This window comes from Alosa alosa, chromosome 7, assembly GCF_017589495.1.
Source record: "Alosa alosa isolate M-15738 ecotype Scorff River chromosome 7, AALO_Geno_1.1, whole genome shotgun sequence".
NCBI classification, from domain to species: domain Eukaryota; kingdom Metazoa; phylum Chordata; class Actinopteri; order Clupeiformes; family Clupeidae; genus Alosa; species Alosa alosa.
The window spans coordinates 6,462,444-6,481,619 of NC_063195.1; the positions used below are offsets into that span (position 1 = coordinate 6,462,444).

At 40.3% G+C, this 19,176-nt stretch overlaps 2 protein-coding genes across 2 annotated transcripts in view; both read left to right on the forward strand.

The window, feature by feature from the left end:
- Positions 1-19,176, forward strand: part of LOC125297241 (zinc finger protein 729-like) — a 540,495-nt gene that overhangs the window by 246,173 nt on the left and 275,146 nt on the right. The window lies entirely within an intron of this gene.
- On the forward strand, positions 1,599-17,219 carry LOC125297281 (zinc finger protein 665-like). Its single transcript, XM_048247553.1, is given in 4 exon segments — positions 1,599-1,873; positions 10,956-11,300; positions 15,528-17,023; positions 17,026-17,219. Coding segments are annotated over 4 exon segments (2,064 nt in total). The 5' UTR covers positions 1,599-1,695; the 3' UTR covers positions 17,071-17,219.

Sequence of the window (19,176 nt, forward strand, 5' to 3'; positions counted from 1 at the left end):
TCTTGGCGAAAAGTTGAAATACATTCTGCGTGAATCAAAGAAAGCCCAAATGAAGTGGCCACTTCTAAATGGGACACACTGTAGCCTACAGTAGCTGAAGGTCTGTGGCTAAAGCAGCATGAAGGTGTTATCATTGTTTGGATACTTCACACACACACATGCTTTTTAATCGCATAGACTACAACTACCAAAGTAATTAAAAGTATATAATATAAAAAACATAACAAGGCCCAGGCGGAGCACTGCTCAGTCCTGGAGGCTCTGCAGGAGCAGCAGCGTAGCGCCACCCTGCTGGGCTGGAGGTCCGAGACATGAGCAGCGCAGAGAGGCAGCAGCTGCAGCAGCAGGTCGACATGCTCCGCACCCAACACCACCAACAGCTGCAGGTGTGTGTGTGTTTGTGTGTGCACTCACTACAGTCAGGCTGAGTGGAGATGCTGAACTTTTACGGGCGTGAGCAGGGGTGGGTCTCCAAAAAACGGACTCGTGCAGGACTCTGGTAAGGGCACATTCCTGTCGCTTGTTTCACTTTTTAATACTGGAGATTGATAGAGTGGGCAGCCCCTTGAAAGAGATGCACTGTGTGTGTATAGGTGTGTGTGTGTGTGTGTGCGTGAGTCGGTTAGCATGTCCTTCCCCCCGTTATCCCATTTTTCTTGCCAGAGTTTATGAATACCATCTTTGGTTATTGTTTTAAATTCTGATTTGAATTGATATCTGAATTAACTAGTAACTGTTGTAGTACCACCATGTTGCCATTAAGTCGCAGTATAGGCAGAGACTTTCTAATGAGGAGACGCAACACTCAAAAAATCCTCCATAGAAATGCATGGGGCTAGTTTGTGCCGTTACTACATATATCACACCCCTTCCACGGCAAAACGTTGACATGTGAATACATTGAGCCAATCATGTGATGTGATGTGAATACATTGAGTCAATCATATGGTGTGTTGTGAAGACATCGTGCCAATCATGTGTTGTGATCTCGCTGCTGGAGCAAGATTGGTGTCGTGAAGCCTTGCGCACGCGCATTTGGATGCCCGACGAGTGCCCAAAAAGCGTTGCCATATGGCCGCCGAGTGGAGGGACTTGCCTAAAAGATAGATAGATAGATAGATAGATACTTTATTGATCCCTAGGGAAATTCAAGGTCACAGTAGCATACAGACAACATACACACACACATTCACTAACAGCAGAAAAAGTAATTAAAATAATATAATATAAAAAACACAACTAAGCAGTAAGGACTGTAGAAGATAAAAAATATACTAAAATACAAATTATACTAAATAAAACTAATCTAAATCAATTCTAAAAAAACAGTATCCACATAGTGGGTATAATTAATCAATCAGGTGCGATTGCACTACCGGCTTACAGTATTAAGCGGATTTGTGTTCAACCCAGCATGCATCACATCAAGTCAGATCTGCACAGATCTGCATGAAGACGAACACACCTGTTAGCCTATCTACCTGCTATCACTTCACTATTTGATACCCAAACATGGAGACATTTCATGTTATAAATGAAGAAATAATATCAGAAATTATCAACAGTTTCTGCCTGTTTGTGCAGGTAGGCCTACTTGTACTGTATAATAACAACAAAGAAAGTCCCAAACTTGTATGAGTTTCGTGCAAATTAGATCTCAACTTCCGGTGCCGGGTCATCACTAGTGAATTGAAAATGGAGGAGACGAGAAGCAAGCAGTGGTGTTCTGTTTCTCTGTGTAACAAAGACGCGGTGCCTTGTGTTTTTCGGTCGGAGTTAACTGCAAGATTAGTGTTTGCTTGTGGTCACGAAGATGTTGCTGTTGCTGATAGTGTTGCTTTGGACCACGACTACGACGGACGACCATCGCCTGGTAAGGTGGAGTTTTCGAAACCCACACTAGCCTAGTAGAAGTAACGCCTAGGTATCTGAACAGAAAATGACTAGTAGCCTATAACTCCCTAGGAAAAATAAGTATAACTCTGAAGGAAAAACAACCTAGGCTCTATTTACGGTAGTAAACAACTTTTAATAGAGAGCAAAATTACATTAATTGGTGATGTTTTGAGCAAGACCGTTTACTTGCACTGCATGGGCTTTTACGTTACAGTGATGCTAACGGGGCAGGGTGCTAAAAGTTTGAAGTTAAGGCCATCCTTAAAAATATTTTCGTTTGCCGTAACCCGACCGACCCTGTCAATTTAGAACCGACCCACATATTTATTTTTTCCCCTTTTAGTCCGACCGACTTGCCGGTTGTAAACTTGCGTTAAGACCGACCGATTTTTGTTTTACTCTAAACAACCAATATAAATAAAATACTATTTATTTTAGTAGGCCTAACTATTGTGAATATGAATTGCCTACATACAAACGTAGGCTCTCTTAAATAAAACCCTGTGGCGTCATCTGTACACCATTGGTTTACGCATGTCACACTATGGCCTATACGCTTCGTTTCATTCACACAAACATCTCGACAACGCTCATTACTTGGCACGAAGTTCTGGAAGAACTGTGGCCAGATTTTTTCCCATTCCTTCTCACCTCTAGTCTAACGGTGACCGTGTTGAAGAATTGAAATTGGTTGTGGTCTATTCAGTATTTCTCAAAATATGGGTCCGCAAGACTGATGGTCCGCGGAGTCGTGGAGTGAAATTAGGCCCGGTTCTTCGTCTGATAATTTGCTGCGAAGTTGATAAAGATACCGCGGGCCGACAAAAAAAAGAAAACAAACGTTTCTGCTATCGATGTCATTAAACATGGAGCCATACAATAAAGTGGTGGTATGAGCGTTCATTCAATGCAGGCGTCTGCGCGAGAGAAACTGAAAATAATCAATAACGTTGGTATCAAAGCTTCGCTTCAACCTGTTGAATGCTATTTAATTGTTTAACGACACTTGATAGAACGACGTTGATTTTTGGAACTTCCATAGAAACAGAGCAGAGACTGTATAATACACTGTATAGCACTGAGTATTGTATAGTCAAATTTGAATATAACGTGGCCAAAAGCTATTGTAGCCTTCTTTCTATCTGTTAAAGATCAACAGATCAGTGATTTACGCCTATCTGCTCGCCAAAAAAGCTGGTATTGTGTTTCCTGAATCCTTAAATTCAGGCATTCAAATTAAACTTCATTAAAAACATGTATTTTTTTTTTTTCTCCATACCAATGTATGATGCTTGCATCGAGGGAAACATCCCAAAACAATAGCACCCATATAATTGTTGCTGTTTTGAGAAGTATTTCTTTTCTTATGCAAGCATCATGCAACCATGCAAAAAAGTAATGAAACTAATTATATCTTACATTACTAAAGCAGTCCTCTGATGTGCATGTCACAAAATATTTAAGTGAAAGTGCATGTATAACAATCTAGGCATAATAATGATTGTGATAATGATAATGACAATTTGATTTGGAGGGAGTGGGGTTGGATGCGTGTAGATGAGCCTTATGGCCCCAAAGTCTGCCATGACTGGGCCTCAGGTCAAAGAAGTTTGGGAAAGGCTGGTCTACATAACCTGCATCAGATTGAGGTTTGCAGTGATGCGCCTGAAGGCACGGGTTGAGGACCCAGTCAGTTACGTCACAATATGCACAATTGTTTAAATTCATACCTACGTAATCACCATGACCAAAATTGTACTTTTTTTTTTTACTTTGAATCTTGAAAAAAAAAATATTGGCCTACCTACCGACCCATTTTTTTTTTATTTTTTTGGCTGTTACTGCAAACAAGAATATTTTTAAGGATGGCCTAACTAGCTGCTACCGTAAAAAGACCCAAGGTTGTTTTTCCTACGGAGTTACACTTAAAGTGAAAGTAGCCAATCAGCATATCACTTCAGTAAATGTCTATTATTACTGAAGTAATTATAAATTAAAAATGATAAAAGTCTATTATTTACAGTACATAAGCATGAGAAATAAGCCCATTATGAAACACACAGTAGCCTACTGGAAGTACAAGCTTTCGAGGCCAGGTGGTGTACCTTAAAGGTCACCAGGTGTAGGTGTAGCGTTTTCAGTTGTTTGTTAACAAAATCAACATTTCCCATTCATAAATGTGGCCCCATTCATGTTTAATTTAGCCTGACGAGCCAGACCCACATCAAGATGTAGGGTCTGGGAACTTACCATTGGCACTGCTCAATCCGAGGGGCTAAACGGTTTTCTTTCAAATGATTGGACTGATAGAAGTTTCATTTTTCCAGCTTGCAAGCCAACAGAGAGTTGCTAGACTATCCTGGCTGCAAATTACATTTGCTGCCGCTAGGGTGCGTCTAGATTTCTAGGCTAGATTTCTAGGCAGCCGTGGCCTACTGGTTAGCACTTCGGACCTGTAACCGGAGGGTTGCCGGTTCGAACCCCGACCAGTAGGCACGGCTGAAGTGCCCTTGAGCAAGGCACCTAACCCCTCACTGCTCCCCGAAATTGTTGATGCAGGCAGCTCACTGCGCCCGGGATTAGTGTGTGCTTCACCTCACTGTGTGTACACTGTGTGCTGTGTGTGTTTCACTAATTCACGGATTGGGATAAATGCAGAGACCAAATTTCCCTCACGGGATCAAAAGAGTATATATACTATATACTATGTTTAATTGCCGCCACCACCAAAATTGAAGCATATTGGTTTAGAAATCCTCATTTACATTTACATAGCGCAGTGTCGACCATAGACAGTAAAAAATAGGGACATATGAGTCATCACGTAAATGTTAGTCGAGACAGGTGAAGCAAATTTCAACCATTTACTATTGGTCGATGAGGCTTTCTGTGCAGGGTCAGGGGACATAGTAACGTAGGCACATAGTCTGACTCGTATAACTCTTGTGATAGCTGCACCGAGAGATTGGGTTAATGTAGGCCCTTACTTCGTTACCACCATGTCTACATTTACCGTTCTTAAATGTCCTAGTTGGTCGTAGATAAATGTGATTTCATATAAACAGCACTTGCCACATTCATAGCCTACTGTCAATCCATCAGAATTTTGCTTGAATGTTGCTCCGGTCCGATGCTTTCGTTCTTATCCAGAGAATATGGTTAATTTGCTCCTGTGCGATGTTTTAACCATCTCTGGTCGCATGATCATTAAGTAGATTACGTCATGTTAGCATTGTTTTCAGAAAAAAAAAATATTACTCAGCCGGTTATCAGTTACAAGGTTATGACTGCAATCACCAGGGTTTCCCGCAGCACTTTGCGGTAGTGTTAATTTTGTCACCTATTTTTAATTTAGTCTTAGTCTTAGTCTTGTGACGAAATGTCCTTTTTAGTCTTTGTCATATTTAGTCATTCAAATATCATTTTTGTTAGTCAAGTTTTAGTTGACTAAAAGTCTCTCGCCATTTTAGTCTAGTTTTAGTCAAAAGAAAACTAAAAGTATCTTAGTCTTAGTCAGTTTTAGTCAACACATTTTAGTCTTTTTTTTAATAACAAATTATTTCTGATTACCATTTGAGTCAAATAGTGTTTCACACATCTCAATTTTCCAACAATATTGTGTGTCCACAGGGCTACTCGTCTGTTATAATTACTCATTCTGATTTTTGTCAGTCAGTATGTTTACATGCACAGGTAAGTCGAGCTACAGTTATAGCTCGGCTGGGATTTGACCATAGACAGTAAAGATTTGACTGGACCACTGTCATATTAAGTAGACCAGTGTTTCTCAAAATGTGGTCCGGGGATCACTGGTGGTCCATAAGGTATCCCAAGTAGTCCGCGAGCAGGCGTGGTAAAATATAATATAGATGAGTTGTTTGCAATATTGAACCAACTTGTATGTAAAAACAGTTCTGCAACTAAGATATGCCAGTTTAAATCATACAGTATGAATCCACACAATAAGCAAAGTACAAAGACAATAAGCAAGGTGGTTCAGTAGGCCTATTGTGTAGACTAATTATAGGCTACTGTTGAAGTAGGTCTAATCTTTTTTTTTTTTTAAGATAGGGTTAGTTAAGTGGTCCTGAAACTGAAAAGGTTTGAGAAACACTGTCATAGGCCAAAGTATTAATGTTTTACTCCGCCTCGCTAGATGGCGATATATGTAAACACAACACATTCCCCAAACAGACTCTCCGTCTTAGCCATAGCTAACTTGCTAGTGAACTTTCCATATTAGCTTACTTGCTAGCAAACTTTGCATCATCAGTCTAACTAGTTAAATTCTGGGGGATGTTAATTTGTATGAGAGAAGCTTCAACTTCTGGGTATGTAGCATTGTGGCATAAAGCTTAGGTAGTTAGCTTGCTAACTCTGGCAGAAATCTCCAGTGTTCTTGTTCCATGTAGTTTCGTGTTGCAGCCACAGGGTTGCAGCAACAGCACGTAGACTAGCCTACAGGAAAGCTGTGTATGAACTCATTCGGAATATTTTGAAAACGTAACAGCTAGATATTCTGTCTTCTCATTTTGTAGACGAAAATGAAGAGAGATTTTATCTTAGTTTTTATTGCATGCAAAACATTTTAGTCTAGTCTTTTTTCGTCAACAATAATGCATCTTAAGATAGTCTTAGTCAGTGTTTCAGGACATTACTGCCGTCTCGTCATCGTCTCGTCTTAGTCATGAAAAAAAAGGTTGTTGACGAACATATTTCCTCTCGTCTCGTCTGACGAAATTAACACTACTTTGCGGTCAAGGCGGCCGCCTTGGCAAAACAGGCCTGCTGCCTTAACTAGCCTTCATCGTCAAAAAAAAAAGTAGTCCACCGTGTGTTACTGTCCTGTTTTCTCCCTTTCATTCCAAACCGTGACCAACGCCATTCTCCCTTTTCCGCAGAATGCATAAAAGAAACGTGCCATGAATCGAAAAGTAATCCGTTTTTATAATCTTTACATATGTGATATGCCTCCGAATCAGAGCTAGTGAACGGTGCTGAGCGGTGCAAATATCCCGCTCCTTGCTCTCAAGAATCAGTCAAAATCACAGCCACAGCTCCGTTTAATTGTCAGGTGTGATGAAATGCGTTCATATTCCACTTTTTATGTCATAAACGTTTCAGGCCTATGGAAAGGTTTTGTGGTAGGATTGTCCAATGGTCAAGTTGTTGCTTCAATTTGCGTTTTAATTTATGCGATGCACTAATGCAGGGTTCATCAGTTTTGTGCAAGTTTAAAATGTTTAGCCGACTGCGTAATTTGTCAGATATTAACTAGATATTGACAATGTAGCGCAAGAATAACCCTTTGGTAACACAGTTTCAGTGAGTAAAGATTAATTTTGGAATCTAAGAGGACACATTTCGCGGTAACATGAGTGTGCTACGGAGAGCAAAGAAAAACGTGAGCAATTTGAATGCTTCATATCAAGTAGAAGGCTAAAGTAAAACTGGGATGCTAAGCCTGTATTCTTTGGGCAATTATTCCCACTGATCCCTTTAGTTTTAGGCTTATGTGTATTAACGATGCCAAACGGTGTTGCTCTATCTTTTAAAATAAATGTTCTAAGTTAAATATATTGCTGTTGCTCTTAGTTCTTTGGGATTTAAGTTTTCTGTTTAAGGTGACAATTTGGCTTGTAGATTATTTATCCCTCTTTTAAATTGGAGGGAGCATGGAGTGATTTCACTGCAGTGGGGTGATATTTAAGTGGAGCAGGGAGCGAAATTAAGCGGAGCGACCTGACGTGAATTTGAGCGGAGGAGCGGCCAAGTAAACAGCCACCTGAGCGAGGCGCAGTGTTGACTTGCGCGTCTTTTTAAGATGGTGAGCGTAAACGAAGGAAAGCCCTCTAATCAGACGGGCATTACTGACAAATAGACGGGCCTAGGCCGTCCAGGCCCACCCGTGGCTACGCGTATCCTTTCTAAATTATTTAGCTAACTCCATCCCCATCCGAACTTAGGCTACTATGGCCAATATCTTTGAAATTTAACGGTCTTGGTTTTATTAGGAAGACATGAATTCTGGGTGGGTTTGGGCAAGCCTCAGACTCCTGTGAGCGGTATCAGAGCAGAACAGAGCGGCCGGTGGTTTGTAGTGACTGATCACATTTGCACATTTGGTTGTTTTGCACTTTCTTTTGCATTTGTTCTATAGCTTGTAATAGTCTTTGTTAAAATTGCACAAATTACACAAATATTTTGAAATATTTGTATACTGTTGTATAGTTTGTTTGGTGTTATTACTTTGTTAACTGTTATTTTGAGAAGCTGGTTATTTATTTAATATGTAGTGTTTCATAAATAATTGTTAAATGTACAGAGTCTGTATCGCACAAACAAGACGCCAGCAACTGGAATCCATGCATTTCCACGGAATTATTTTTGGAATCTGATCTCTTATCATAACTTCATCAATTGACTTCAATGCAAGGGTTTTAAACAAATATGTGCAGCATGCTAATGATGCTAAGAGGATTTAATAGTAATTTAGCTAGTCGTCTTCTATGCGTCCTTGCTTTTACGATTGTGAATGTTTTATTTGGATTGTGTTTGCTGAGGCGCGTGTGTCAATTGAGTGAGGGAGGGAGAGTGAGAGAGAGCGGGGCAAGGAGGGTTTACTTCTATACTGTTTGGTAAAGTTGTACACACAGTCTGAAATTATGATTTATTTATTTATTTTTGGACAACGTAGGCTACCGGTAAGTAAAGCGGGAGATATGTGTTGCTTATACGGCTGCGTAAGCTGCAAAGCATTGCATGAAACATTAGAAAGGGTGTGTCGCGTTTCTGCCTTTTCACACCGCGACACAGTTTCGTGGTTATGAGTATTGTGATTTTGGAATCGCATATCGTTACAGCCCTAACACTTATGTCTCAAAAATCAAACAGGATTTTTTCACAAAAGTGACAGCCCTAGTCTATGTCTTCCTAACAATCCAACATTTGAAATTGTATTTTGCAACGAAATAGATAAAGTGAAAAATAGCTTGATCTCTAGTTTCTAGTAGGGGTGCACCAGTCCCATATTAGCTATAATGCTATAAATGACTACAATGACAAAATAGCTGGATCGGGGCTCGGAAAAATTAGCAGATCCATGGGTCGATCCGAATTTACTTAAACTTCAAAGACTGTGCTGTGACATGCAACCAGACCCTTCCCACTACATATACATTTCATTGGCCATGTTATATTCAAATTTGACTATACATTTTTTTTTATGGAAGTGTCAAGAAACCACATCGTTGTATTAAATGTCGTTACATAATTAAATAGCCTTAGGTTGAAGTGGAGCTTTGCCAACGTCGAATGGTTTCACTTTCCGAACTGGTTTGAGCCAGAATTGAATGAACGCTTATACCACCACTTAAAGGAGAATTCCGGTAGGATATTGACCTAAAGTGTGTTGAAACATGATACCGAGTGTGAACGTTTGTCTCATAGCCCATCTCGGCTTGTCCCCTGCACTCCAAAATCTGGCGCTAGTTAGCCGATGCTACCAACAGCTTTTTCAATGGTGGTGCTCCTTTAATTGTATGCCTCTATGTTTGATGACACCAAATTTAGAAGTATTTCTTCCTGATTGCAGAAACGTTTGTTTTTTTGTCAGTCCGCGGTCCCTTGAGCAATTGTGCAAATTATCAGACAAAGCACCATGCATAATTTCCCTCCACGGTTCCGTGGCCCAGCAGTGTACACGTTGCGGAAAAGTGGCGTTCCGCAGCCCATAGTTTGACAAACGCCGTCTGTTTAAGCGCTGCTCTAAACGACAATGTTATATTCTTAAATTAGGCCATCCTTAAAAATATTTTTGTTTGCAGTAACAGCCAAAAGAAATTAAAAATGGGTCGGTAGGTAGGTCAGTATTTTTTTTTTCAAGATTCAAAGTAAAAAAAAAAGTTAAATTTTGGTCATGGTGATTACCTAGGAATGAATTTACACAAATGTGCATATCGTGACGTAACTGACTGGGTCTTCAACCCGTGCCTTCAGGCACACCATTGCAAACCTCATTCTGATGCAGGTTATATAGACCAGCCTTTCTCAAACTTCTTTGACCTGAGGCCCGGTCCACGCAGACTTTGGGTCATAGGGCTCATCTACATGTACCCAGAAAGAAGGCTACAATAGCTCTTGGCCACGTTATATTGAAATTTGACTATACAATACTCAATGCTATACAGTCTCTGCTCTGTTTCTAAGGAAGTTCCAAAAAACAACGTCGTTAAATAAATAAATAGCCTTCCAACAGGTTGAAGCGGAGCTTTGATACCAACGTTATCGATTAGTTTCAGTTTCTCTCGCGCAGACGCCCATTGAATGAATGCTCATACCACCACTTAATTGTAGGGCTCCATGTTTAATGACATCGATAGCAGAAACGTTTGTTTTTCTTTTTTTCGATCCAGCGGTTTCTTGATCAACTCGCGCAGCAAATTATCAGATGAAGCACCGGGCCTAATTTCACTCCGCGACTCCAGCGGACCAGCAGTCTCCATGTTGCGGACCCATATTTTGAGAAATGCTGAATAGACCACAACCAATTTCAATACTCCGACACGGTCACCGCTAGACTAGGGGGAGAAGGGATGAGAAAAGATCTGGCCACAGTTCTTCCAGAACTTCGTAACAGCGTTATCAGTTTGTGTGAATGAAACGAAGTGACATGTGTAAAAACAATGGTGTAGAGATGACGCCACAGGTTTTTTTTTTAAGTGAGCCACGTTTGCATGTAGGCAATTTATATTCACAATACTTGGGCCTACTAAAAGAACTATTATTTTATTGCATTTGTATTGGTTGTTTAGAGTAAAAAAAAACAATCGGTCGGTATTAACATGAAGTTTACAACCGCAAGTCGGTCGGACTAAAAGGGGAAAATAAATAAATATTTGGGTCGGTTCTAAATTGACAGGGTCGGTCGGGTTACGGCAAACGAAAATATTTTTAAGGATGGCCTTATTAAAACAAAGTATTTCTAAGGATTGTCTTTCATGTAACAGTAATGTTGCTTTATCATGACATTGTCTACAACATTCCATTTATTTGCACAGCATTGATTACAGGAAAGAGAGTACCTTGGATCTTTGGATCCTCCAATGGGACCATGGATGAAATGGAGGAAAAGCCGCTGATCTCTGGCTGTAACGAGACTGAAATGCACCAGGTTGACCTGAGATTGATTGTGAAAGAAGAAGACATAAAAGAGGAGGAATATGGTCATATGATATCATGTCCGGTCAAAGATGAAGAAGAAGAAAAGCCTTTTGCAGAACGTCACTGTAAAATTGAAACAGACGAAACCGACGATACAGACTCTAACGATGAAACACTACAGACACCAGCGGAGGTTGAAGTGGAGATTGAGGAGGACGAGCAGCACGATAACCAGCTGGAAAGTAAGTCCTTTCAGATATCCCTTTCAGACACGATTCCCTTTCAGACACAATATTAATCAAATAAAACTAAAAATGAGACTCATTGAGGAAGTATCAGGTGTCAGAGCTCTATACTATCTTAGTGTCGCTACCCTGAGCATGCCCACTATTTTTCTTCTTAAATTTAAAGTTTACTTAATTTATTTTTCCCGTTCACCCACTTTTTGTGAGGCTTTTAAAACTATAGACACGGCCAGAACCGGTTCAGTAATGGTCTAAAGTACTCATAGATTGTCTCGTAATAATGGTCTCGTACTCATTCTAGATTGATCTACTTTTACACACAGCTTCAGAAGATCAGGTGCTAGGGCTTCTAAAATCATATCTAGTGACCTAGAGGGCTGAAATGTGGCAGTACTTCACACAAATATTCTGATTGTTTCCTAAGAAACTACAGGGTTTTAGCTTTCTAAAGAGGTCAAGCATTTGATGGTAGGCCAAAATAGGTGGGAACAGTGCCCTCTGAAGTAGGCACAGTGCAATGTCGGGGGGAGCCTAGAAATGGCCCTACCCTGAGCATGCCCACAAATTTATTTTTCCCGTTCATCCACTTTTTGTGAGGACTACTGCTTTTAAAACTATAGACACGGCCAGAACCGGTTCAGGCCCGACCCGGTGTATCCTGCTAGTATATTTCGTGCGGTATTCCCGCTTTTCATCGGTTATGGCCCCATCGAAATGAATGGCGGAATGTCGATTACTGCTACGACTACAGCTCTCTACTGCTAGAGTCAAAGGTCCTTGATTACTAACAAGATAGTAACAAATTACGTTGCTCTATGGGAACAAAACGGGACAGTTCCGGTCTGCATAAGTGGGAGTGTCACATTACGTCACTAAATAAACTTTCTCTCTTAACAAGCAATAAAAGCAGATAAACATTTGTGTTTACAGTTGTATTGTCTATAATCTTGTATGATACCATTGAATCATTATTTAGGACATGAAATGAATGATTTAATTAGTCTGTGAACCAAGCTAGCTAGCTAACGCTAGCTTAAATATACAATATACAAGTGGATGGCAAGTAGCTATGGCAATACAGCTAAGTGACTAGCAGTTGAGAGACTTTGCTGAAATGATATATACTGTCACAAGTTCACCTGAGTATAAACTATCCACTTAAGCTAGTGTGTACTATTTTGATCCCGTGAGGGGAAATTTGTCAATAATAATAATGTCAGTAATGTTATTCAGCTAGTTGACATTTCAAAGAAATTACGCTTCTCCGCTTAAAATGTTACCTTAATTAGGAGGCTAGCTAGCTTATTAGCAACCGGGCAGTAACTGGTAGCAGCATGGTCTGATATTAAGTTATTTTATAAAATTACACTTTTAGGCTTGAAATGATCACAAACACTTACAGATTATGACAAAAGTTGCCAAAAAACCTTCAACAAATCCAGAAAGACATAATAACCATTTTATTGGTGAAATTCCCCCATTAACACTAGTGCAGCAAGGTATTCTTCTGGTATTCTTACTCTTGTATGCTTGCAATAATCGAACGCTCAAATTGTTGAACATTTGCGCCTCTCGCTCCGCTTTAAAGGGGTGGTTCAGGATTTTGGACATAGACCTCATTTCCAAGTTAGCAGGTGTGATATTTATCAGTGTTTAACACGTTTCATCCAGTCTTCTAGTTGCAGAGTTCGCAGGTGCTAGGCTAGCGCAAGTCATCAGTATGTGTTAGCCTGCCACTCAACAGTCTTACCCACTCCAAAGTACACCCGAGGCAAATCAATTATAACGCCAACGCCAGTAGCTGTCTGTATAGAGCGATTTCAAAATATAAGCCCCCCGAAACAGAAAAAAAAGGCCAAAAAAAAGTACGTAACATACAAGGAATGCTTTAATAGTAATATTAAAAAAACATCGAAAATCGAATCGAATCATGACTTTAAAATCGAAAAATCAAATCGAGGATTTGGAGAATCGTGACACCCCTATTAAATATATTACACTTTAATATTTTATTTTATCATTTTCTTACATCTATATGATCGTCACTGACATCAAAACATGGTGGATGAACATCAATACTATCTCATTTAATGAGAACAGATGCGGACGCTTGTTAGAAGCCATAACTCCAGAGGCACTGCAATTGACCTTTCGCGAAGTCCCGCCCCCCTTAGTTACTGTTGCTAAGTCCGACAGCTAAGACCGGAGTTGAGTAGAACTTCAATGGTAGCTGTAAGCCTGTCTGTAAAAGTTACAACCTAAGAGGCTCTTTTACAGAGCCACGGACCTGATTTCATTTAGAATCCGTTGAACAACTCCAGTATGCCATGGAGACATGTATAAAAATTAATATCTAGGTTTGTTGGGTGACAAACTTAGACGGAGGGCGAGTGCGACTCACTGATATTAATAGCTAGCTGTGCTAGATAGACTTGCATGCATATTGCTAGGGCACCAGGTCATGTCATGTAAGGAACATGGTACTGCAAATAAACGGAAACATAGTCTACATTGCAGAGCGACTTCAACTTTATTAATTTATGGTGAATAAATGTTACACTCCTGTGCACAGCCCCATGCTTTTCTGACGAGGCGATGCTAGCACGTTAGCAGCGGTTAGCTAACTATGCTAACCTTAGTTGTCTACGAGTCTCCTCTAAGTGACAATCATTTTATACATAATGCTGGCAGTGCTGAGAACAATAAACGATCTTGTTTATTTTACTTACATTGAGTTAACTGTTTGGCTTAATCCATAGATGTGGTGGAGCACTGTTTCATTGTGGTTTGCTTAACCCTTTGCTTAAAATAAGGGAGAGCTGGGAGGAGATCATTTAATCTAATTTAACATAATAACAAAAAAGCATAATCAAGATTGAAAGCCATTATTCTGTGTATCGGTGTTGCGTTAATCCCACACATGTCGTTTGGCCGTCCCTTTTCCATTTACATCACTATACAATCCCAAAAAACTGGAAAAAAAAATCACTGCTTCCAATGCATTTCTATGGAGCCGTAAGGTGAAGCTGTCCGGCTTTATCTACATGTGCGGAGCTACTGGACTTCCATTGGCTCATCCGCGTTCGATGGGTGGGGCTTGCGATAGGTCAATTCCTCAGCAGTCAGTCAACAGCGTGTGTAGGCTAAACTCAAAAATACTGGAGAAATGTTAATAGCGACCTAGCCATTTAAGTGTGTCAAAATAAAAGTCTAGTGTTCATGTATCCATTAACGCTGTATTATTTCATGTATGAAGGTTATACTGTAGCAGGTGTCTCTTTAAGAATTGCGGCCGGCCGGGAGAACACAGAACGGCCGTCGACGGCCGCTATGGGGCATAGAGGGTTAACCCTCTCTGCTAGAGTTGATTGTTTGAATTGTAATATTCATTATGACATCACAGCTCTGTACTGTTGAGTTGATTGCTTGCACCGAGTTCTAAGAGTTCTAAGCCATCTTTGCCTAATTATGAAGCTGGGCTGTCTGTGTCTGTGAAGGTGCGCATGTAACTTTTCACCCGTATGTCCAATTTTCAAAAAGTAGGTACCGTTGGAATCCTTGAATTAATCCCAGTGCAGTGCCAGTTGTAAAGGTCAGGTAAAAAAGATGTGACGGCGCTTTGCCAATCCATGGCAAACAGATCTATGTTGATCCACTGGAGAACATGTGCTTGACCTGTATTATTTTGCTTAGCAACCGCCATATATAACCAGCAACGCCCTAGTAACCATCCTTGTTACCATAGCAACACCCTAGCAACCATGTTAATTAGCCTGGCAACAATCTAGCAACCAACACTATGTGACCTTAGCAGCCACCTTAGCACCAACATGATTACCCTAGCAACCACCATCGCAAAGCTTTATTTATGCGTTTTGGCTGGATGTTGCGTTAATGCAGATAACTGCCCAATTTTCAAAAATGAGGTACTGTTGAGATCAGTTTGCCGAAATGCACCTGATCAAGCCCACTCTTGCAGTTCCTCGAAGATACAGTTCTAGTTAATATGACGCGTCAACAATACAATTCCGTATTGATATTCATATTCAACGTTATCGCTTTTGTCAACTCATTTGTTGCAGCCCTAATGCATGGTACTTCTTTATAAAGATATACAGCGTTTGATTTGAGTTATTTTTGAAGTATTTCTTTTTTAGATGATTTTGCATTGCTGGGTGTAGACCATATTTTTGTAATTCTAAATCAATTTGATAACTCTTCCAGGTGTATCAGAGCACACAAATGTAACACAACAGAGGATCCATGGACAAAATGATGGACTCAACTTGCGACTCAAAGGAAGGCTTCACCACTGCACAGTCTGCGGGAAGAGTTTCACAGCCCTGACAGAACTCAAGAAACACCAGCAAACACACACTGTTAGTGTGAATGAACAGCAGAACAAGACTGATGGCAAAAAGACTCGTAACTGTGGGAGAGCATTTAAGCGTTCAATTCTTAAAAAGCACATGCTTACACACACTACAAAAAAGCCTCATATATGTGCCCATTGTGGAAAAACATTTAAAAGATCCTCAATTCTTAAAAAGCACATGCTTACACACACTACAAAAAAGCCTCATATATGTGCCCTTTGTGGAAGAGCTTTTTCACTCATGTCAAATCTTAAAACCCACATGCGAACACACACTATAGAGAGTTCTCATGTATGTGCTCATTGTGGAAAAGCTTTTACGAAATCCTCACATCTTAAACAGCACATGCTCACACACTCTGGAGAGAAGTCTCATAAATGTACCCATTGTGGAAAAACATTTAAAAAATCCTCAAATCTTAAAAAACACATGCTTACACACACTGGAGAAAAGCCTCATAAATGTGACCAGTGTGGAAAAGCTTTTTCACAAATGTCAGTTCTTAAAACCCACATGTTTGTACATTCTGGAGAAAAGCCTCATAAATGTGACGAGTGTGGAAAAGGTTTTTCACAAATGTCAAGTCTTAAAACTCATATGCCAATTCATGGTGGAGAGAAGCCTCATAAATGTACCCATTGTGGAAAAACATTTAATAGACCCTCAATTCTTAAAAAACACATACTTACCCACACTGGAGAAAAGCCTAATAAACATGTCCAGTGTGGAAAAGCTTTTTCACAAATTTCAGGTCTTAAATCCCACATGTTTGTACATTCTGGAGAAAAGCCTCATAAATGTGACCAGTGTGGAAAAGCTTTTTCACAACTTTCAGGTCTTAAAACCCACATGCTTGTACATTCTGGAGAAAAGCCTCATAAATGTGACCAGTGTGGAAAAGCTTTTTCACAACTTTCAGGTCTTAAAACCCACATGCTTGTACATTCTGGAGAAAAGCCTCATAAATGTGACCAGTGTGGAAAAGCTTTTTCAGTATATTCAAATCTTAAAAATCATATGTCAATTCACAGTGGAGAGAAGCCTCATAAATGTGACCATTGTGGAAAAGCTTTTTCACAACTTTCAGGTCTTAAAACCCACATGTTTGTACATTCTGGAGAAAAGCCTCATAAATGTGACCAGTGTGGAAAAAGCTTTTCAGTCTATTCAAATCTTAAAAATCATATGTCAATTCACAGTGGAGAGAAGCCTCATAAATGTGACCATTGTGGAAAAGCTTTTTCACAACTTTCAGTTCTTAAAACCCACATGTTTGTACATTCTGGAGAAAAGCCTCATAAATGTGACCAGTGTGGAAAAGGTTTTTCAGTCTTGTCAGGTCTTAAATCCCATATGCTAATTCACAGTGGAGAGAAGCCTCATACATGTGAAGTTTGGAAAAGCTTTTTCACTAATTTCAACTCTTAAAACCCATAAGCTAATACACACTGTCAAAAAGCCACATACATGTTTTCTTTATGAAAAAGCATTTGCAACACTCAGCTCTGAAATGCTTACTTGCACACACACACACACACACACACACACACCCTATATCCCTCATGAGTTTTTTGAAAACCATATGCAAAAGAGAGAAACCTCATTCATCTAGTGTCAAAAGGTTTTCTCACATATGTCAAATCTTAACTAAACCAAAGCCTACCAAACATATGGTGGTACCGGCTGAGCGAGGCACCGGTTGCTCTTGGTGTACAACGACGGTGTATGATTGTGTTTGGGGAAAAGGGAGGTATGATTTTGTGCAAGGTTCTGACTTGTCAGTGACCGTAACATTATGAGAGAACAGAAACACGCTTATGCTTTTATGTAAACTATGTAAGCTACTATGTAAACTATGTAAACTTTCTACAAATGGCATATTACACATTAAAAGTTCCTCCTTGAATATTGAATATTGTGGTTTGCATTGTTGTCCAGTGTGTAAGGACACATTCACTGATTTGACCTCAAGCTGGGTTGTTTGAAGGAAAGATTTGGTTGTGTTTCACATTCTTAATGTTTTGTAAGTGTTGGAACCTTTTCCAAACAAAATTTGTCGATAAGATAGCGATCAAGATGGCTGTACTGTCGACGTCGACGGTGTAAAAGAGATATAGACGTGTATTTTCTCTGGAATTGACCGATCGCAAGCCCCGCCCATCGAACACGGATGAGCCAATGGCTGTCCAGCAGCTCCAAACAGGCCGACACACTCAGACAGCTTCAGTTCACAGCTCCATTGAAATGAACCGGCAACCCTCCAGTTACAAGTCCGAAGCGCTAACCAGTAGGCCACATCTGCCCCTCCAGTAGGCCACTTCTGCCCCTCCAGTAGGCCACTTCTGCCCCTAAGAAGCTTACAATCAATTCAATGTCCTGCCACGATCTGTGGAGCTTACACACAATATAATTTTAAAGGAGAAGGACAATTTTGATGGAACACTAAATGGAGCGTATGGTCACTGACAGGTTAACTTACATATTAGAGAGCAGGAGCTTGCTTATACCTACCTATATATGTTTAGAAGATGGAATTAGGAAGGCTCAAGCTAAAAAGGAACTGGTAGCTGCTCTCCTCTTTGATGTGGAGAAGACTTATGATATGTTATGGAAAGAGGGTCTTCTAAATTAGAATCCATGGGTATTGGTGGAAGAATGTTCAACTGGATTATGATTTTTTTGAAGGACAGGACTATAGAGGTAAGAGTTGGGCTATCCCACTCCAGGATTTACTCAATAAAAATGGGGTATCACAAGGGAGTGTATGCAGTCCTATTTTATTTAATATCATGATTAAAGCTGCAGTTGGCAAGTCTGACAGATTGAGGGGACTTAGCCAAAATTTTGAATGTTTACAACTCTCATGCCCCTCCCCCACCGAGCACCCTCTCATCGAGTTTGTACCTATCAGTGCGCACCAGACTGCACCAGACTGTGATTGACAGTCGGATCTTACACAGCCCTGCTCTGATTGGACCAGAAGAACCGGAGCTGTGGATTTTTGCAAAACAAATAACAGGCTCTAGGTGGAGGTAGAAGTGCGGGTTTTTTTCTAAAACCGGCTGATTTATGTTGTTCTGTTGGAGCATACTGTATATTGTCGGTTTCAGTGAATATGATCAAAAACATCATGACAACTGCAGCTTTAACAAGGTTTTTTCAGAGGTTGATGCTAGACTTGGGAGGACTTTATATGATGGGGCATTGTGGGTAAGCTCTCCAGGTGGAGCTTGGGGAGATGCCGTTATCTCTGAGACGTCTACAGCTTGCCATGGTGTGGCAAGGTAAATCTGCAGGGGCATAAGCAGGATCATCCAGCCAAACCTGTGTTGGACTCTAGCTGGGAAAATGCAAGGAAACAATTTAGCTGTTTTGGATGGGTGGGAAACAGTCAAGCTGAGAAACTGGGTCTTTTAAAATGAAGTCACAGCTGTACAGTGTTATTCCCCCTTGGACATTTCCATTGCCAGCTGTGGATTTTGAAATAGCAAAGATGT